This window comes from Mesocricetus auratus, unplaced genomic scaffold (genome assembly GCF_017639785.1).
Source record: "Mesocricetus auratus isolate SY011 unplaced genomic scaffold, BCM_Maur_2.0 Super-Scaffold_100676, whole genome shotgun sequence".
NCBI lineage: Eukaryota > Metazoa > Chordata > Mammalia > Rodentia > Cricetidae > Mesocricetus > Mesocricetus auratus.
The window spans coordinates 5,488,991-5,509,982 of NW_024429266.1; the positions used below are offsets into that span (position 1 = coordinate 5,488,991).

General features: G+C 42.4%; 1 protein-coding gene across 5 annotated transcripts in view; it reads left to right on the plus strand.

The window, feature by feature from the left end:
* The window catches only part of Kcnk2 (potassium two pore domain channel subfamily K member 2), a 176,864-nt gene that overhangs the window by 105,086 nt on the left and 50,786 nt on the right, over nucleotides 1-20,992 (plus strand). For all 5 annotated transcript variants that reach the window (XM_040738351.1, XM_040738352.1, XM_040738353.1 and 2 more), the window contains one exon: nucleotides 19,056-19,216. In XM_040738351.1, the coding sequence (XP_040594285.1) occupies nucleotides 19,056-19,216 (161 nt within the window). The remainder of the gene's footprint in view (nucleotides 1-19,055; nucleotides 19,217-20,992) is intronic.

Consider the following 20,992-nt stretch of genomic DNA (forward strand, 5'->3'; position numbering starts at 1 on the left):
TTCCAAAGTGGCTGTACAAGTTTTCACTCCCACCAGCAATGGAGAAGAGTTCCCCTTATCCTACATTCTCACCAGCATGAGCTATCATTTGTGGTTTTGATCTTACTCATTCTCAGAGTCATTTTTGCATTTCCCTAATGGCTAAGGGTATTGAACATTCTTTTTAGGTGCTTCTTGGGTCATTTGAGATTCCTCTGTTGAGAATTATCTGAACCCCACCTTTAACTGGATTGTCTGGTTTTAAATCTAATTTATTTTCTTGTGTGTTGATTCAGTTGTGGTGTGTGTGTATGTGTCTGTGTGTGTGTGAGTGTGTGTGTGTGTGTGTGCGTGTGTATAGGTGGACTTGTAGGCATGCATGTGCATATACATGCATGCTGGTGACCAACAAGTCCCAGGGATCCTTTTGTTTCTGCCTACCCAATGATGGGATTATATGGGATTATATGTATAGCCAATCACACCCAGGTATCACATGGTTCCTGGGGGTTGAACTCACATCTTCCAGCTTTCAGACAAGCCCCTTGCTGAGTCAACTATCTCCCCAGAACTGACATTTTCTGAAAATTCGCCTTTTAATATTCTGCTTTGCAGATTTCCTCTTAATCTTTCACTGGCTTCATTTAATTATATTTTTAGAAAAAAATTTAATTGCAGCTTTGTTGATCTGTTTTGATTTTGATTTCCTACACTCAATGCCGTTGACAGTTTTTGTTTCTTTTCTATTCTTAGTTCTCTCATTTACTTCTTAAGATTCTTCCCATGTTTATTTTTCTGTAATTCTTGGAAACATTTAGTGTCTGTGCAGTGATTAGAATTTCTGCCCTCTAGTTATTATTATCTTCAATGCTGATTTTAATTCTGACTTTTGCATATCAGTTTCCCATCTATCTTTATTATCATTCTATTCTGTTTTTCTTTATTTGTTTATTCTCTTGGTGGCACTGGGAATTAATCTTAGGACCTATTCTTTGCTGGGCTGGGGCACTACCGACTGACTGTACTACCCAGAGTCCTCTGTGCTTTTGTTTTAAAGTACCAGTTATTTCAGTTTTCATAGAGTTTGGACTCCAGATTTATAGGTCGTGTGGTTTATTCTCGTCTGTTGTCACTCTAACCATGTTATGGGTCCTGCAGTATCTCATCTTCAGAGATATGCTCTTTCAGTCATTCATTTACCCAGATAATACTATTCTTGAATTCATGGGACAACCTTCTAGAAGGTTGAGACATAACAAGCCAACACACAAGACCTAGTAAGATACCAAGTAAAAGAAATAAATGATAGAGCATGTGATGGAAAGAGGCAGGGAGTAGGCCAGGTATAGAGGCCAACGATGGGAGGAATCGTTTGTTATTTACTTACGTTTGAGACCCACATTGGCTTTGAATTCAGGATCCTTCTGCCTCAACCTCTAGCCATGCTGAGGGGAAAATGGTTTTAATGGAATCCAACACCTGACGTTTCCAGTATTCTACAGCAGCCATTTTTATCTTCGATTGTTTGTTTCTAAGCTGTGTACCCAGAGAGAGAGATGAGGGTCTCCAAGGTCTTGTACTCTCTGCAGTTTGAAAATGCCAGCTGGAGGAGTAGCATGGGTCAGTTGGTTCCTGAATGGTTCACACGATAGCCCACTGTTTTCTGCTGAGTGGGAAATCCTCCCACGTTCTCTCCCTATAGGCTCCAAATGGTTGTGTAAACAAGACCATGGTGTTTCTAGTCACTGTTCTGTGCATTCTTTGGGAACTCTCTCTTTGTTTTTGTTTTTTTTTGTTTGTTTGTTTTTGTTTTCTCAAGTCCTTGGTGTCAGGATTTGGCACTTGAAGAACATAAATTTAGGGTAAAGCACTTAACCTGAGCAGCCTCCCCTGTTGCTGGTGTTACAGACAGGGTCGGAATGCACCGGACACATGTTCTCATCCGTGTGCATGTACCTTAGGGCTGAGTGAGACACGTACAAGGAAGCACAGTGCAGACATGTTACATATCATTATATCTCAGCCTGCTGTGACTTTCCTGACCTTTCAGAGGCTCCTGGATTCTGTGTGCTACAAAGAAGTCTCCACACTGTATTTATCTCTACCAAGCAAAGAGATCTAGAAAAGTACAAATCATTTATCCAATAGCTGTTGGTGTACTGATGACCAGTACATGACCTTTGCAGTCAGAAAGAGATCAAGCTGTGGTTTCTATAATGATATGTAATGTGACAGGGAATGTCTTTAGTGTGTGGTGTATATCATGTTCCCTTCTTATGCATAGTTTTGCTTTCTGCAACCTCTATAGTCAACTATGATCTAAAAAACTTAAATGGAACCTTCCAGATAGTAGATATAAATTTTGTACAGCTGTTATTGTAGCACATTGTTCAAAATACTTGGGTTTTGTTATTAGTTACTGTTGTTAATGTCTTACTATACCTAATATAAAATTCAACTGGCATAATTCTGTCTGAATGTATCAAAATCTAAATCTCACAGCAGAGATGTGACTTAAAGGTGCCATAGGCTATTTACTGTACTTAATCTGGTTATAGGAGTTGCCCTTATGGCTTCAGGTATGTACACTTTGACCTGAACAACCCAACTGCTACTGCTTCTAGTCAATGTCCAGTTAATTATCGATATGGATGGGTACCTTAGCCATTTGTGACCACATCCCTCACAGAATCATTTTAAGGGATGGTAGGTGTATTTGGGTTCACAACTCCTTGTTCTACTGATGGCTAGGGTACTTCTGTCCATAGTGGGAGATTTTAAGTCACCGTCTATAAACATTTTACTAAATTAGGATGCAGAACCAGGACCAGAAGCAAGGTTCAGCTATAACCCTCAAGGCCTGCTCCTAGTGACTTGTGTCATCCGACCAAACCCTATGTTCCCAATTTCTCAAAACAGCCCTACTGGCTAGGGCCATGTATCCCAACAGGTGTCCTTGTCTCTCTGTCCTTTTCACTGAGACTGATGAGTTGATAAGATCAAAATTATTGACCTAAAATAACAGGTGTGGTGAGGGCAGATGCTCATGCCTGGATTCCAAGGGCAATTGTTTCAAATGTCTCAAATGTTGGTAGTCGGTACTTGAAAGTTTGCATCTTAGCTCTTCACATGGTGATACCTAATTACCACCTGTACTTCAATGTTCTGAAGTATGACTTTAGTATTTATGCAGTGATGGGATTAAAACTGTACTGGCCATCTAAATGATTATGTTTTATTATTTAAAAATTTCTAATTTTTAATTTAATGTTTCCCCCTTGGCTCGTGGTACTTTCTTTTGTGGCGATAGCAGTGTAATAAGGCATCTCACACAAGACTGTACCTGGCCATCCTATGTTTGTGAGAGATGTCAGTTAGAGTGACTCTATCAACATAGTACTCATGTTTATCACTTGGCTAATGATGAGATGTTCTGGGAGCTGATATTGCTTATTAGGATCTGGAATGAAAGGTGAACCATACTTCACTTTGTAGACTATTTATTTTAGTCTGCAAAAGAATATTAAAAAATGCTTCCTCAAGTTTCAAACATATTTAAGGAGGAAAAGCACCACTATCACTAGCTTCTCCATCATTCCTATTGTTATTTTCATCCATAGTCAACATGTGCTCTGAGTGTTAGGGGTGGTGCCTGAGTCAAGACAGGAACTCAAGCAACTTCACATCACATTCATCATCAAGTGCAGAGAGAAACAGGTGAGCCCATGCTGCCAGCTTGATGCCACAGCTAGCTCTCTTTACTCTTACATCATTCAGGGTACAACCTAGGGATAGTGCTGCCCACAGTATAGGTGAGAGGGGAGAGAAGGAAAAGGATAGAGGGATTGAGTCAATTAACAATCAAGATAATTTCCCAAATACCCACAGGCTAGCCTGATCTAGATAATTTCTTAATAGATATTCTTTTCTTAGACATGATTCTAGGATGTAGTAAATTGTATTTAAAACTAACTGCTTTATGGGAACCCCTTCATGCATGCTGTTTCTGCAAGGCATAGGAGTTTTAAAGCAACTTTCTCAATGACAACCCTCTTGTAAAATAGCAAGGGGCGATGCATCTTGTAAAATAGCAAGGCAGCCATCTTGTGAAACAGCAAGGAGGCCATCTTGTGAAGTAGCAAGGCGGCCATCTTGTGAAATAACAAGGAGGCCATCTTGTGAAATATTGTTCCAACTGCATCTGGCTCCTGAACTTATAGGAAGTTTCCTGAGTGTGTGAACACTTGGACCTAAGTTGCTGACATGGTTTGGGGGAGATCATGGAACTTTTAAGAGGTAGAGTCCCACAGGAGTAGGTGGGTCTCTGGGGGGGGGGTGTCACTGAAGGTTATGTCCTTGAATGAATGACAGCTTGATCTCTTTCTGACTGCAGAGGTCATGTACTCAACCACTCCATACTTTCGTGGTCAGAACCATGAACCCCTCTCACAGCCTATAGCAATAAAGAAAGTGAGTAATACAGTGTGTTTGTTGAAAGGGTGTACGAGTCCAGCTGGTTGAAAGGGGAAGCATAGCTGTGCATTGAAAGTTTCTGTGTGTGAGGAAGGCAGAAAGGACAGAGGAGACTCCATCATAGCAGCAGAAAGGCCGTTAGAAGAGGCAGATGCCATGAAAGGCTAAGGAATTGGGAGAGTCCAGCATATTTCTCACTGGGAATAATGGTGGCTAAGCTGTTACTGGAAAGCAGAATAATTACCCATCTGGACATGCTAGATCTTGGGGGTATCTCAGGTCTTTGAAAACTCCGGACTAGCAAAAACAGAAGCTGTGCTTTCACTAGAGTTAGCTCTTGTGAGATGGACTCAAGGAGAGAGGACCAAGGCAAGCTGTTCGGGTACTGTGCAGTATGAGAACAAGGGAGTGGACTGTGAAGCATGATGGGAGGTTGTGATGTAAAGGGGCCAGCCATGCTGCCTACAAAGCCCCTAGGCTTATGACATTGGGGCATAGAGGAGTTAGATGGTCCTGGTCAGTGGTGACGAGTTTGACTGTGTCACTGACATGCTGCTGAGCATGTGAGGGGCATGTAGGGTGTTGTCCAGCATATCACAGAATTTGGGGCCTGCTCCCTATGAATTGTCAGGTTGGAGAAGAGGAAGTCTCTATGAAAGAATGATCTATACAAATGTGCTTGTAATGGAATCCATGGGACTTCAATGAAGGTCACAGCAGAGTGTCAAGACAACATAAGCTACAGTACTTGCTGTTGTCACCTAGGACAAAACACTGAAAACCAAAGGGAAGAAGAGAGAATAAGCCAGTTGGACTTTTTAGATTTTTGTTTCCTTGAGACCAGTTCTCATTTAGTCCAGACTGACCTTGAAATTGCTCTGTGAGTGAGGAAGATGTTGAACCCCTGATCCTTCTGCCCCCACCTCTCAAATCTGTGATAACAGACATGCATCACCACTGACACACCAAGCTAGCGTGGTTCTTTCTAAAGGAGGAAATACTAGTCAAGAAGTTCAGACAACAGACTAGTTGCTCAGATAAAACCCTCAAGTAGAGTCGATGGTAAAGGCCACAAGCATGTGAAGGGGGCAAGGCAGCTTCATGGGACATCTTTCCTCAAGTCCACCGTTTCCATAGCAGATATGACAGAAGGGCTGTGTGACAACATTTGGGTCAAAATTCTCTTGAAAATCCCACACTCAGAAGGGGGACCAGCACAGAAGTAGAATGAAGAGAGGGTGCCAGTAAGGCAGAGGTGATAGGCCAGGAGCTATGAAGAGTGGGGAATGTATTTGGTTAGGGCCAGAGTGGTAGCCAAAATGTGGCCCTTGTCCATTCAGAACTGCAAATTCATCCGGTGAGAAAGCTCTTAGAGAGGAGATAGTGAGATAAGTCTTGTTTGGGGAATGTATATAGCACGATTTATAGAGAAATTGATGTCAAACCCTAGTGATGGCTGATGCTTAGTCACAAGCCAGGTAATGAGCAGTGGGAAAGGATGCTTCTAAGGTGAAGGAGAGAAACATAAGGAACTGAAAATTTGATTCATTAATAGTTTTTACCATGGTACTGCGAAGATACACAGGCTGAACATTTTTCCTCTAAAGTTGTAACCAGTTGCCCCAGGATTACTAATGATTACTCAGTTTTCAATTGATGTGTCCTGCTTGTTTTAATGATACATTTAAAAAATTAATGAGTGCCACCCCAGTTCTTGTTCTATTATTTTCTCTTTTGTTCCCTCCTAGCTGTTGTAGATCAAGCTGTTCCTCCCTAGAGTTCTTGTATATATCTTAATAGGTATTTGATGTTTCTTTTAATTTTAAAGAATTATTTTTCCGCCTTGTTCCATGTATAGGAGTATGTTAAAATACTAAAATGCTGCCGGTTCCGTTTGTGTTTTTCATACATTCAGCTTTTTGCCAAGTTTTAATGATTTAACGATTTTCAGTATTCTTTATTTACAGGATATTTAATTCCACCCACAACTAATCTTCTTGTCATCTTCTTTGTAACACTTATTCCTTTTAGTATTTTCTGTCATTACATCTGCTAGAACATTCAGCCTAATAAATAATGGTTGGAAAATGGATATCATTTTCCCAGACTTTAAGGGAATTCCTCAAGTTATTTTTTAATCTTATATCTAATATTAAGTATTTTGATATGGGTAGCCCTTCTCATGATAAGGTAATCATTTTCTAGTTTTTATTTATTTATTTATCTATTTTTTTATCTTTAGGACGTCATATGTGAGTACTATATTTATATCATAATCAATCCCTCTTCTTCCTCCGACTCCTCTTATGCCCCCATCTCTCTCAAATTATTATTTAATATATGTATGCATATATGATGTGTGTATATACATATACACACATACACCTGCTAAGTCCACTTAGTGTTGGCCATATGTATATGTGTTTGCAGCTAAATACTTAGGATTAGAGTCTATCAGAAAGCTTGTCTCTCAGTAAAATTGGTTCTCCCTCTATCAGCTTCCATTGACTATCTGTAGTACTCTATTTGGGAGTGGGACCTTGTGAGGTCCACCCCTCTATCACATTGGCAACTCAACTGGCGTTGTCACAATGCATGTCTTATTTATTTACTGTATTGTTGACATTTCACGTGTGTAAAGTTCCCTGTCGTGTCACCCCTTACAGCGTGGCAAAATACCGTTCTCTCGCTCTACAGTCCTTCCACCTGTTCTTCTGTGATTTTCCCTGAGCCTTAGGTACAGGCACACTGTAGATGTGTCAGTTGTTCTCTGGATTTTGACCACCTGTGGATCTCTCAGGAGTCTCTGTCCGCTGCAAAGGAAGATTTTCTGATGCGTGTCGAGGGCTACAACTACCAGGCTGGGGACAGGGCATGAGCTCTAGTTTTTGTAGAATTTTAAGGACTTCTATACAGCATTGCTTAGGGTCTTCTTGATCTGTAAGCCACCTTGTCTTTTTTCTTTGTAACTATCCTGAAACGCTCTAAGTAAGCAGGCATGTCTGAAGAGAGCGATGGTATGCAGGTGACTTCATCCAGTCTCAACAGTACCTCTTGCCTTTTCTGTTATTGCTGTTGAATGAGGCACATGCAAGACTGTGAGCAGCCCTTGTCCATCATTGCGCATAGCCGCTGTCGCCCACATTCATTCACTAGTTGACGGCTGGGACAGCTGCTCATGCTTCTAGATGCTTGGGGTCTGTTTCTGAGATCTCCGTTATTTCTTATCACCTTCTGTTTCCATTTGCTGTTCAGGACTGTATCATATAAATCATACTGCTTCTTAATTGCTAATAGTTAATTCCTGGTACTATGTAGGAGGAATCTTTCTACCTCGTTCATTTTGTTTTTCAGATATTTATTAGCTACTACTGTACTTTTAAGTTCTAAAATGACTACCATATTTATTGCAACTACATCGTATCTTCACATACATTTTGTACACATCCATAGAAACTGATACTTGAACATTTGTTTCTTTGAGTATGTTGGGGATGCACACAGTGATTGACAGTAGTGAAATACAAACCACATTTTCCTCTCTGCTTGCAAGTTAGTTTTCATCAGAGATTAAAGCAAACATGGCTCTAAACGTTCTGTTGCAGATATTTAAACATGGGGAGGGTTTTTTTTTCATGTGCAGATGGACACCCTTGATTTTCAATGTAACAAGTCTTCATTGATTTGTCCATCTTCATTAAGGCTTTAAAGAAGAGTTGGAGTCAGCAAGGCCTGGCACATTGAGTTGAGGCAGGACCAAGCCCCTCCCTCATGCATCAAGACCGAGTAAGGCATCCCACTGTAGGGAATTGGCTCCAAAAAGCCAACTCATGCACCAGGGATGTGTGGTTGGTCTGTAAAATGAATACAAGATTTAAAATTAAAAAAAAGAAGAATGCAGAGGGTATAGGTAGTTTTCTGATTTTTAAAAAATAATTTGGAAATGTTCAGAGTAGCATATCCTTTATTTTTGTGTCTTCAGTGTGTACCATTATTATGGGAGATCCCCAGGACTGGGAATCTTGGTGGACCATCCCAGTAAGACAAAGTTGAGGGATCATGAAAAGCAGAGGAGGGTTTTTTTATTTTTATTTTTTATTTTATTTTATTTTCCAGTTTAAATTTAGATAAGAAACAAGGTTGCTTCACAAGTCAGTTCCAGGTCCCTCTCCCTTTCCCTCCCCTCCTCCCGTGCCCTCCCCTCAACCCCCCCGTTATCCCCTCATTCCCCCAGGGAGGGTGAGGCCCTCCATGGGGATGTCCATAGTCTGTTATTTCATATAGGGCAGGGCCTAGACCCTTCCCCAAGAGTTCAGAGTGAGAGTGCACCTCACATTGTTCTAAGGGAGTCCAAAGTCCATGTGTATACTTGGGATGGGTACTGATCTGCTGCCCAAGGCTCAATAGATTACTTGGCCTCCTCACTGACACCCACATTCAGGGGGTCTTGATCAGTCCCATGCTGGATTCCCAGGCTGATGCCTGGGATGCAAGAGTTAACCTTTGTCTGGTCAGCTGTTTCTGGGGGTTAAACCAGCCCCGTCTTAATCCCTTTGATCATCAGTCCTCCCTCTCTGTTACTGGCTTTCTTGAGTTCAGCTCAGTACTTAACCTAGGGAGTCTGCCTCTTCTTCGATCAGCCACTAAATGAAGTTTCTGTTTCCCAGACTCTCTGGCCATAGGATTGTAGGCTGGCACTCCCCAGATCTATGTCTAAAATCCATATATGAGAGAGTACATGCCATGTTTCTCTTTTTGTGACTGGGTTACCTCACTCAGGATGGTTTCTTCTAGTGTCATCCATTTGCCTGCGAATCTCATGATTCCGTTATTTTTTTCTGCTGAATAGTACTCCATTGTGTAGATGTACCACATTTTTTCTATCCACTCTTCGGGTGAGGGACATCTAGGTTGCTTCCAAGTTCTGGCTATTACAAATAAAGCTGCTATGAACATAGTGGAACAGACATCTTTGTTGTATGAATGGGCATCTTTTGGATATATGCCTAAGAGTGGAGTTGCTGGGTCTTGTGGTAGGTTTATTCCCATTTTTCTGAGGAATCTCCATACTGATTTCCAAAGTGGCTGAACCAGTTGGCACTCCCACCAGCAATGGAGGAGTGTCCCCCTTTCACCACATCCTCTCCAGCATAAATTGTCATTGGTGTTTTTGATTTTAGCCATTCTGACAGGAGTGAGATGGTATCTCAGAGTTGTTTTGATTTGCATTTCCCGGATGGCTGCAGAGGAGGGTTTTAATGACTACAGCTTGGAGCTAGGTTGAGATGAAAAGGTCCAGTGACCCCAAGTTCATCTTTAGAGTTCTGATGGGTTCTTTATATTTATATAGAGGAAGGCTTGAGCAAGGAGCAAGAGATACGCTTGATTAAGCAGCCTGGTGAAGCTGTGGTCTGGGTTATCACAACTAGGCTCTGCTTCTATATGGTGAGGAGAAAACCTTTACACATGTTACTGCCTGCCTGAGGAGACTCTGTTTCGTGTGAGAAAGTTAGTCAAGTTTAATCGTTTTGGTTAACTGTTTCCAGAGAGGTTCTGCTGTTCCTGGAGACCAAGGGGACTAGAATGAGAGAAGTCAAGACAGCCTGCTCATAGTCTTGTATGATTGTATTATTAATATTTGATGTCTTTATCCATCTGATAGTTCAGTGTGTTGTATGAATGAAGGGCATCGTTTATTTCTTTGTGTGTGTGTGTGTGTGTGTGTGTGTGTGTGTGTGTGTGTGTGTGTGTGTGTACCCATGAGCACATGAAGATAGTAGGGGAGAGTGTCAGGTGTCCCTCTCTACCATTCTCTACTTTCTTCCCTGGACACAGTGTCTCTTAATGAATCTGGACTGGGCAGGCAGTCAGCTAGCCCTAGAGTTCCTCCTGTCTCTGCTGCGCACAGCACTGGGGTTGGGCATGAGTGCTAAGGGTTCCAACTTCTGTCTTCAGTCTGGTGTAGCAAGCACAATTGCCTGCCGAGTCATCTCCACGGAGCCGGCACAGTTCATTTCTTACTAGCTACTTGCTTCATCACTACTTAGTGAGCATCAATTACTGCAAAAGTGCGCTTGCTAAACACTGAGTTCATGTGCATGCTGGAGTCATTTTCAGCTTCTTTACTGGTTTCATCCATTAATTTCCCATATGGTCTTAATTATCAAAGCTATAGATAACATTCTTTTTAATTTGAACGTAAATTTTTATCTCCCTTTGGTCTTTAAAATATTTATTGATAATTACTTTTTATTCCAATAATCCATGAAATGCAATCATTAAATTATAAAAGGTTTTAAAACCAAAGCATTTTTATTAGAAAGCAAGTTTATTAATTACTCAGGGAGTTTATTCATTATTTTTACACGGTGTTTCTTTATTCATATTCCTTTCTTTCTTAAATAGTAATCTCATTATTGGAAAATTTCCCACAATACATTTTGATCATATTAATACCCTCCTTAACCTCGTCCATGGTACCCCCACCTCCATACCCACCCACTGTCATGCACATGCTTGCATGTATGTTCTCCCCCTCCAGCATACATGCCATCACTCTTTTCCTTTAATCCCACCCAGTCTAATTTGTGTTGGCCAAAACTCCTGGCTGTGGGGCCCGATTTGTATTGCGATTGATACATCAGGAGCCACACCACTAAGGAAGACGAACCTATGCTCTGCTTGTGGCAAACTAATGTCTATAGCTTCTAAACCAAGGGTGGGGCTTCATGCCCACTTCTCCTGCTCCGTACTGGGACTTTGTCCACTTCGAACTTGTGCAGGTCCTTCCCATGCTGTCACAACTACAGGGAGTCCATGTGTGATCTACACGATTGTGTCCAGAAAGACACTGTTTCCTTGAAGTCATCTGCCACATCTGGCTCTGGCTATTTTTATGCCTCCTCTTCCGTGTGGATCCTGGGTGTGATACAGATGTCCCATTTAGACCTGAGAACTCTGAAATCTCTTATACTTGGTAGGCTGACCACTTGTGGGTCTCTGGGTTAATTGTCACCTACTTTAAGAAGGTGATAACTAGATGATACACTGAGCTGTGGTTATGGTAGTGTCTCGTGCTCTGTCCGTTTAAGTGAATAATAGCAATAGGATCTTCACTATGGCTCATAACTTACCAAGCCACATGTTCTTGGCCTCGTTGACAGTTTTGGGTATCAGTTCCATATCCTGTGGCTGGATTTAAATCCTAGAAAAAAATGGTTGGATGCTCCCATAAAATTTATGGCACCATAAATTAAATTATAAAATGTTTTAAAACCAAAGCATTTTTATTAGAAAGTAAGTTTATTCATTATTTTTACATGGTGTTTCTTTATTAATATTCCTTGGAAAACCACTAGTTTCTTTATTCATATTACAGCTTCAAAATCTTTAATAGCTCAACTGGGACATAACTGAAAATCTGCTCACTGATTGGCCTATAAATGCACAGTCTCTAAGTCAGAAAAAGCGTCAAGACCTATGTTGGCCATCATTTGCTGTTAACTTGACTCTAGGCTCACCGGGGACACAGGCTTGTCTTGAGGGCTTGTCTTGCTAGGCAGGTCATTATTCAAGCTTGTGAGAGTCATACTTGGCTAAGGTTGATAATTAGCCAGGAGTGTACATAACATCTTCCAGCACTATGAAACCTAGCCAGTAGGGATGAAGTTTTGTGGTGATTGATTGTTTATGATCTAATAAAGCTTGTTTGGAGATCAGAATGCAAAGCTAGCCACAGCCATAGAAGCTGGGCAGTGGTGGCACACACCTTTAATCCCAGGACTCAGGAGACAGAGGCAGATGGATCTCTGTGAGTTCAAGGCCACCCTGGGCTATGTGAGAGTGAATCAGCCTAAAAGAGAAACAGAGATCACACCTTTAACCCCAGCACTGGAGAGAATATAAGGAGTTCAGTGCGGTCTCAGGAGTAGTCTGAGATTTGGTGAGGAGCAGTGTAGTTTGGAGATGCAGTCTGAGGTTCGGTGGATCACCCCTTGTTCTGAGCATTGGTAGAGGTGAGAGCTCTCAGGAGACTTGACCCCTTTGCTTCTCTGATCTTCAGCTTGAACCCCAATATCTGTCTCTGGGTTTTTATCACTCGTACTACAAGTCTTCCAAGTGAATATCATTTTTATATCTCCATGCTCTGTTACTCAAGTATGTGATATCTTCCGCAATAGGGTTTTCCCATCGAGTTCAGGGATACTCAATAACATTGGCAATAGCTTGTTGTGTTTGAAGGTTTATGGGACCCCATTGGCTAGCAAGTCAAAAAGAGAACTAATTCCTGGTATTGCTTTTTTTATTTGGTAGTGTGTGGTGTCTAGCTGAATTATTGTACCCCGCCCCCATTAAGGGTAACTCCATTTAAGGTCCTTTATATGTGTACATATTTTAGGACGTTTAAACGGTGGTAGGTTTCAGTATGGCTCCTTCTAAAGGCTTTTGGTGGCAGTTTTCCCTCTGCATAGTCTCCCTTCCTCTCCCCTCTCCTCCTCTTCCCTCCCCTCCCCTCCTCTCCCCTCCCCTCCCTTCCCCTCCCAGTTTTATTTTTCCCCCTTTCCCCATCTCTGACACTGCATTCTGTTTCCCCTTCCTTGAAACACAGGGACACCCAGCTTCTTTTCCTTCCCTTCTTCTCTTCTCTCCTTTGTGTTTCAACTTCATGTCTCAGTTTCTTTTCCTGCTGCTGTAATAAAACCCTGACAAGAAATGTCTGTTCTGGTTCACAGTTGAAGGCACAGTCAGCCCACCATGGTGGCAAAGTCGAGGCAGCAGGAGCTTGAAGCAGCTGGCTGCATCGCACCCGCAGTCAGAAAGCAAGAGGATGAGTGGACGCATGCTGTCACTCTTGTCCCTTTTTCCATCTTACACAACCCAGGATCCTTTGCTCGGGGAATGGGTCCACCCACAGTTAAGATGCCACCACCCACATCAGTTAACATAAAACAATCCCCTCACAAATGCCCAGATGCCTGTGTCCCCAGTGAGCCTAGAGTCAAGTTGACAGCGAACGATGGCCAACATAGGTCTTGACTCTTTTTCTGACATAGGAGACTGCATTTATGGGCCAACCAGTGAGCGCATTTTCAGTTATGTCCCAGTTGAGCTAGTGGCTCCCTATTAAAGGTTTTGAAGCTGTAATTGTTCTCTCCCTCCTCCTCACTCATCCCCTTCTCCTTCTTTCTTTCCATCAATCTGTCTCCTTCCCTCTGTGATAATTGAGTCTATACTTTTATTAAATAGGAAGTCAGATGATGGAAGATGGGCTGATGCTGCAAATACATAACTATATGATTACAGCCCTGCAGCGCTGGAAGGGGGTTTTTATTTTTAGTACAAATAACTTCTGGTGAGAAAAAAATGGCCCAAGCCTTTGGGATTGTTCAGCAAGAGTGGCATATGTGGACCTGACACTAGACAGTCAAGGTAAAGTAGACTTTACAGGAAGGCCCTACTCATGACTGTGATGGGAAGAAAACAGACAGCTGTGATAAACTCCGAGGTGACTGACAGGTAGCTTGGCTTCCATCCCACTCTCTGCACCAGATCATTCGTAAGTCCCTTGAATGTTACTGTGTCTATTCAGTGCTGGGATGGCATCCTGGTCTCATTTATGTTTCTGTGATAAAATACCCATACCAAAGTAGTTTGGTGTGTGGGGGTTAATTTTGTCTCACAGTTTCTAGTTATAGTCTGTCATCGTAGGGACTTGAAACTGTCGTAACACATCAGTAGAGAGTAGAGCAGAGAGATGTCAATGTCTGCACACCTACTGCTCACCCTCTCTACACTTACATGGTGCAGCGAACGGTGCTGCCTTCAGTGAGTTGGGTCTTCCAACCCCATTTAGCCTTATGAAGACACATCCCCACAAAGATAGCCACATGTGAGCCCTATCTTAAAAAAAAAAAAAAAGAAGGGCGTGTCTCCCAGTAAGTAAGACCGTCTTTTTCGGGTGATTCAAGATTGTTTGGGGTTGACAGACGTAAACAATGCCTGCAGGAGAAAGGGAAAAAGATGTAAGTTACAGTGTTTGCCAACTTCTCTGATGAAAATATTCCCAGGAGAGATGGTTTCAAGCTGTTAAGGTGAATTGAACAGACTTGGGAAATTCCTAAAAATTTAACAGTTCTCATCCCAAGCCCCTTCAGTGTACCCCGGAACTCATGCCCCTCACCCTTCCAAGGTCTTGTGCCACCACCTTCAAGAGCTTGACCCATCTGCAGTCCTCGTTTGATGATCATTTTGAGGCTGTCTTCTTTGTCAGCCTTGTTAGCCAAGTCTAAGCCATACCTAAAACTCAATTTCCTCAAGGGGACACTGAGTATGAACTCGTTTTAGGTGAAAAGGTAGGAGATAATTGAGAATGACTGAGACATGTCAATCAAATGCAGTGTGTGCTCCTGAGTTGATCCTAGCATTGGGGAAAATGTGGTTAAAAATGTTAATAAAGACAACTGATGAAATCTCAATGTAGATTATAAACTTAGTGATAATCCCTTGTCTATGTTCATTTAGCCAAGCTTGAAAATTGTGTAGCTAGTTAAGAGAGTATCTTTTTGTTTTCTGAAAGGAAAGAACAAAGAATACAGGGATGAATGGGCTGGGGATGTGGCTCCATTAGTAGAGTCCTTACCTAGCACATGTGAAGCTCTGGGTTTGATCCCAGGTGCTGTGGAAAGAGTACTCACAGAGGACATGAGGATCAGATCAGTGCCCTCCTGGGCTATCTAGTCAGTGTGGAGCCAGCTTGGGATACAGGAGATCTCCTTTCAAAGAACAACAACATCCAAACAAAACGATGCCAGGAGCTTGTTACACAAGGGTGCGGGATTGGGAAATGGTTGGCAGATACAGGAAAATGTCTCAAAGAATTCTGTGTGGCATCCTATGCCTTTCCCATGACTCTAAAATTATTTACAAATCAAAGGGAGAAGGAGAAGAAAGAGAAGAGGGAAGGGGGTGGGTGGAAAGGGAGGAGGGGATGGAAGGGAAGCCCAGAAGGAAAGAAGGGGATAAACCAGGCTGCAGAGCAGTCTGTAGTTGGCTTCTCGTGGCACTCTGCCATTGAAATGCCTTTTGTGATGCCTCTTGTGACAAATTCTTGCTAAATCCTTGGCATTCCTTGTTGGTTATCTCAATCCTTGGCACTCCTGGGTGGTTATATCTCCTTAAGCCCTTTGTTAGTGATTTGGTGATGTTCCTTACTCTCTTCATTTGAGACTGGCTTATCCTGTCACAGCCAGACTCTGATTGTCCCCATCTACATCTCAATTGTGGATGATCTGTGAAGTTTCGTCCTTGATTTATCTTCTTTAGAGTTACACTTTTTTTTCAGTTTATTTAACTTATCTCATAATCTACACCAGTTCAGGACTCTGTCTCTGTATCCTGAGTCCAGGCTTATGGATGTGACGTGCAGTGTCCCCTTTGGTTATTAGACTAGAGACTGGACGTCAGCTGGGGCCTCAGCGTCATTGTCCTTGCTGTCACCTTTGTGTCACTGTAACAAAAGACCTGGGAGAACTGACTTTAGAGAGAAGTGCTTCCTCATGCCTATGGTTCTGGAGGTCACAGTCCAAGACTGCCTCTGCTGTGGGAAGAGAGGGGGCAGAGTAATGCTGTTACTCTGTGGTCCAGGACACAAGGAAGGGGTTGGGTAGCTCAGTTTCCTCTAATGGCAAACTCCCATGGGTGTAAATATCTCTCGCCAGGCTCTACTGTGATGATTAACTGTCAAGTTGACAGAATCTAGAATCCCTGGAGATGTGCTTGTAGGTATGCCTGTGGGAGTGTATGTTGATTTCACTAGTGGGGCAGGAAGTCCCACCCACTGTGATAGAGTCACTGCCTGGATTGGATAGGATCTGGGACTCTGTAAAAGGAGTAAGGGAGCTGAGCAGCAGCTGTCGCTCTCTTGTTGACCGTGGATATGATGTCACCAGCTGTTTCAAGTTCTGAACGCCTTGACTTCCCTGTCACAAGGGGTACCCTTGAACTGTGAGCTAAAACAGACTCGCCCATTGATTGCTTTTGCCTGGATATTTAATCATAGGAACATGGAAATAAATTAAAAGACCTCCTCCCAACCTTTTAAGTTTCTACCAATCCCTAATAGCTCCATGCTGACGACCAAGTCTTCAGCGCACAGAGCTTGGGTGGACACTCACCAAGAAAGTGCTTACCTTCCTTGGCCCTACCTGTGGTGTCCCCAAGCCTAGCCACATTCCAGTTTGTTTGTCTCCACGAAGCATTCCCAAAATGACCTATCCAGGCCAGAATCCTAGCCTAACATTTTCCCTTTGCCCTCCTTGTGAACATGCTTGTTTTGAGAGCTAAAAAGACATTGATGTTTCCAAGGAGGATCACATTGCTGCAGACAGTTGAAAGCCTTACAGCAGCTCCTTCAACCCAAACCTGTTGGCACGGATGAGCCTTTGTAATGTGGCTCCTCTTCCTGTATCTACTGGAAACTCACACACACTCCTCGGCATCCAGCTATCTCTTTTTCAGTTTCTCAGAGATGACTGATTTCTTTCTCTAACTCCCCCCCACCCTATCTTTGGTTCTTCAACCTTGTCATGAACACCCTTCTTTCTGAACCCTAAGTAACTTCTACTCAGTTTCTGGCCACCACTCTGTGGTCATTCGTGTGTGGCTTCTCTCATTCTTCTATGCCCATGACACCTCCACACCTGTGCACATCAGTGCCATGCCCTCCCCCCTCCTCCCTCCCCCCTCCCCCTGACTTATTAGCTCTGAGAGATGAGGCCGGTTTGCTTTACCGCTACACTGTTAGTACCTGTCACTGAGTCTGGCCAATAGCAGGTGCTCAAGAGTAGGGAACCTTGTCCTCATTCCAGCTCCTGAACATAGCATGTGATTGGCTCCGCCTCTTATGGCCAGCTGTTCTACATGTGCCTTTGTGTGACATCCGCCTGCTACTTGGTTCTTTGCCGTGAAGCACCCAGGTAGGCCCAGTTCCTTTTCTGTCTTGTGATCACAGCTGAAGTTCCCTAGTGGGCCTGTCTGTACTGCGGGTCTCCTTCCCGCTGCTGTAAGCATCCAGGTCTTCCAGCCACTCCATGTGAGAAGGTGCCTTGCGCAATGAGTGCTGTTTCTCTAATGACCATTGTGAAGAATGGCACCCACGGGTGGTCAGAGAATCCCAGAACGTGGTGAGGACCATCATGTGAGGGCAATGGCATTCGCTTGGTTGTTATTTCATACACTGATAGACAAGACACCTTGATTTTGCCATCTTTGCTTCTTCTACCAGTACTATGACTAGTAATAACTGCAGCAGATTTCATACTGCCTGAGGTATGTGGAGCAACCCAGTATAAAGAGCTTTCCTGACACCTTCATGCGGTACTCTCCTCAGTCCTTACACCTCGAGGAAGTAGACAGTAACAACATACCCCCCCCCTAATAGTCAAGGAAGTACAGTAACAACACCCCCCCAACAGTCGAGGAAGTACAGTAAAAACATACCCCCCCTAACAGTCGAGGAAGTGGACAGTAATAACATATCCCCCTAAAAGTCGAGGAAGTAATCTGTGCACAGACCCATGTTTGATGAGTGGCTGTCATGTGTTGACAAACTGCCGAGTTCTTCAATCCTATGACATCCAAATTCTTCACAACATCTACCAGTCCATGGCTGCCTCTCTGTACAGAACTGGGGGCCGCCATACAGAACTCTTCTGAAACCCTGTACTTGCAGCTTTCTTCTGATGAAAAGGCGGGAGGGACTTCTGTAGATGTTCCCCTGTGGTTCCTCAGAATTGTAATAGATAAAAATACAAACGAACAAGAACCAAACCCAGTGACATGACTATTTTCATAACACAGGTAGACAGCAGCAACAACAGGGGGACAGACGCCAATATGCCACCTGTTTGTATTTTTGAGTAACAGAAACTTTGAACAAAAGCTCTAGGTTAATTTACCATGGAGGAGAGAGAAGGGACTGTCTATCATGGATGTGTTCCCGCGCTTCTGGACTGTGGGTGATTCACCAGGAACAGGTAGAGGTGGTTAACTCCAGGGGTTCTGAAGTCAGAGAGGTGCAGCTGCCAGGGTCGTGTGACCAGTACATATCTTTGAACCTTGGCATTCTTCAGAACGTCAGTTATTTTGCATTTATCTATTTTTTTGGAATTTAATTGAGTAAAAAGACAAATTGCAACATGGCTTTATTCTTTAAATAATTTAAACGTTTTTGGGTATTCTCAATGTATCTTTCCAAATACATTATAAATGATAATGAAAGTTTTGTGAGTTGTTAGCACTATCAGTGCCTGGGAGACATAAGTAGAGAGATGAAAATATTGACTCGATTGGGCGCATTAACATCTCATCTTTCATCATTTGATCAAAGTTTCATCAAAGCATTAGCTGTATATTGTAATTTTGGAATAATTGCTTATAATAGCTTTCAGTTCTACAGTTATAATATAAAGGGAGTCTTCTCCAGTTGAAATAAACAATCCATGTCTTGCAATAAATACCTGGTGATTTCTCCCTAAACTTGGGATGGGTGTTTTAAACTATGACTCATTTGTGAACAACTGAACTTTTCTATTTCTGTTTTTCAGGATTTGGAAACATCTCCCCACGAACTGAAGGTGGAAAAATATTCTGTATCATCTATGCCTTGCTGGGAATTCCCCTCTTTGGCTTTCTGTTGGCCGGGGTTGGCGATCAGCTTGGGACCATATTTGGAAAAGGAATTGCCAAAGTGGAAGACACATTTATTGTGGGTACCACAGACTTCTTACTGTATCTATTTAGTGTTTTTTTTGTTTGTTTTTGTTTAATGTATTGCCTCTTCTAGAACCTTTGATGAGGTGGAAATTCAGTTGTCATTTACATAACAAATTCTATGCCTTGTAGCATGCCACACACTGTATTTGATTTATTTGCATACTTAGAGAAACTAAAATTTATGTGCAAGAAAGCAGAATTATAACCTTCCTGGGTTGCACTTGAAGTTGTATGGTGTCCTAATTATATATATATATATATATATATATATATATATATATATATTGTGTGTGTGTGTTTGGGTGCACACTCATGTTTTTGCATCTGTGTGTGTGAATGCATGTACATGTATGTGTGTGTGGAAGTCAAAGGGTAACCTTAGGTGTCACCTCAAGTGCCCTTTAATTTGTTTCTTTATACAAGGTCTTTAAATGACCCATGTTCTCACTGACCGATTAGTCACGGAGCTCCCCTGCTTCTCCCCTGTCTGTCTCTGCTTCTCCAGGACCCAGATTACAAGCATGTGCCACCATGCTTGTGTTTTCTGTTGTGGGTTCTATTGGTGGAACAGATGTCCCCATGCTTATAAAGCAAATGCTTTACATAACTATGCTATCTCCCCAGGCTGCACCTACATTCTTCAGTCAATTTTCCTTCAAACCTCTGGTTTATTCATTTTATGTGAATGAGTGTTTTGCCCATATCCAGTCTGCGAACCCTGTACATGCTTGGTGTCCACAGAGGTCAGGAGAGGGCATCAGATCTCCCGGGACTAGACTTACAGATGGTTGTGAGCTACTGTGTGGATGCTGGGAACTGAACACGGGTCCTCTGAAAGAGCAACAAGTGCTCTTAACTGCTGAGACCCCTCTCCAGCCCCAAAGCTTCATTTTCCATTTTGAGCACCACTAACAATTCCTTTACATTGTTCTAAGCAGTAAATGCTAAAACTTAACTCTGGAAACAAATAGCTGGCAGTAATTTTATTTTGAAAAACTGCTTTGGTATCTGTCTTGATTACTGTTGGTATTGATCTGTTATGTGGTTCTTTTGGGCAGACTGTAGTAATAAATAGTAAACACAAACTACCTTGATGGTAGGACTCAGTCAAAGCAAAGCTTATCTACAAAGCGCAGCAATTCCAAGGAACTCAAGATAGTAAACGTGAGGGTGTTTGGAACTGGCAATACTTAGGAGGTATGTGGCTAAAATTAGGATGCTGTTATTGAAACCAAGGGAGAGGGGAGGTAGTGGTGGTGGTGCATGCCTTTAATCCTAGCTCTCAGCTCTCGGGAGGCAGAGGCAGGGTTCAAGGCCAGTGTGGTCTACAGATCGATTTCCAGGATAGGCAGGGCTGGCCTACAGATCAATTTCCAGGATAGGCAGGGCTATACAATAAAGGAGAAATGTTTTTATTGAATTTTAAGTGAAAAATAAGAATCTGTGATTATAAGTGTGTATCCCTGAGGAGAGTCATGAAGGATAAAATGGTTGCATTTGCATGTGCAAAGCATTGCACTTATCATTCAATTATTTTTGTCATTTCTTATAATTGTTAGTGAATCAATGGATTCATGGTTCTACTGATGAAATGAAACTACTGAATCACCATTTCAATTTTAGCATTAGAAATTTTTCCTGCTGAAAACTGAAGCTCATTCTTGAGCATTTTTAGGATGCAGTTGATGAGATGATTACTCCCAAATAGGGCTTTCCCTTCCCTTATACATGATAGACTCTAGCTACTTACACTCACCAGAAAGACAGA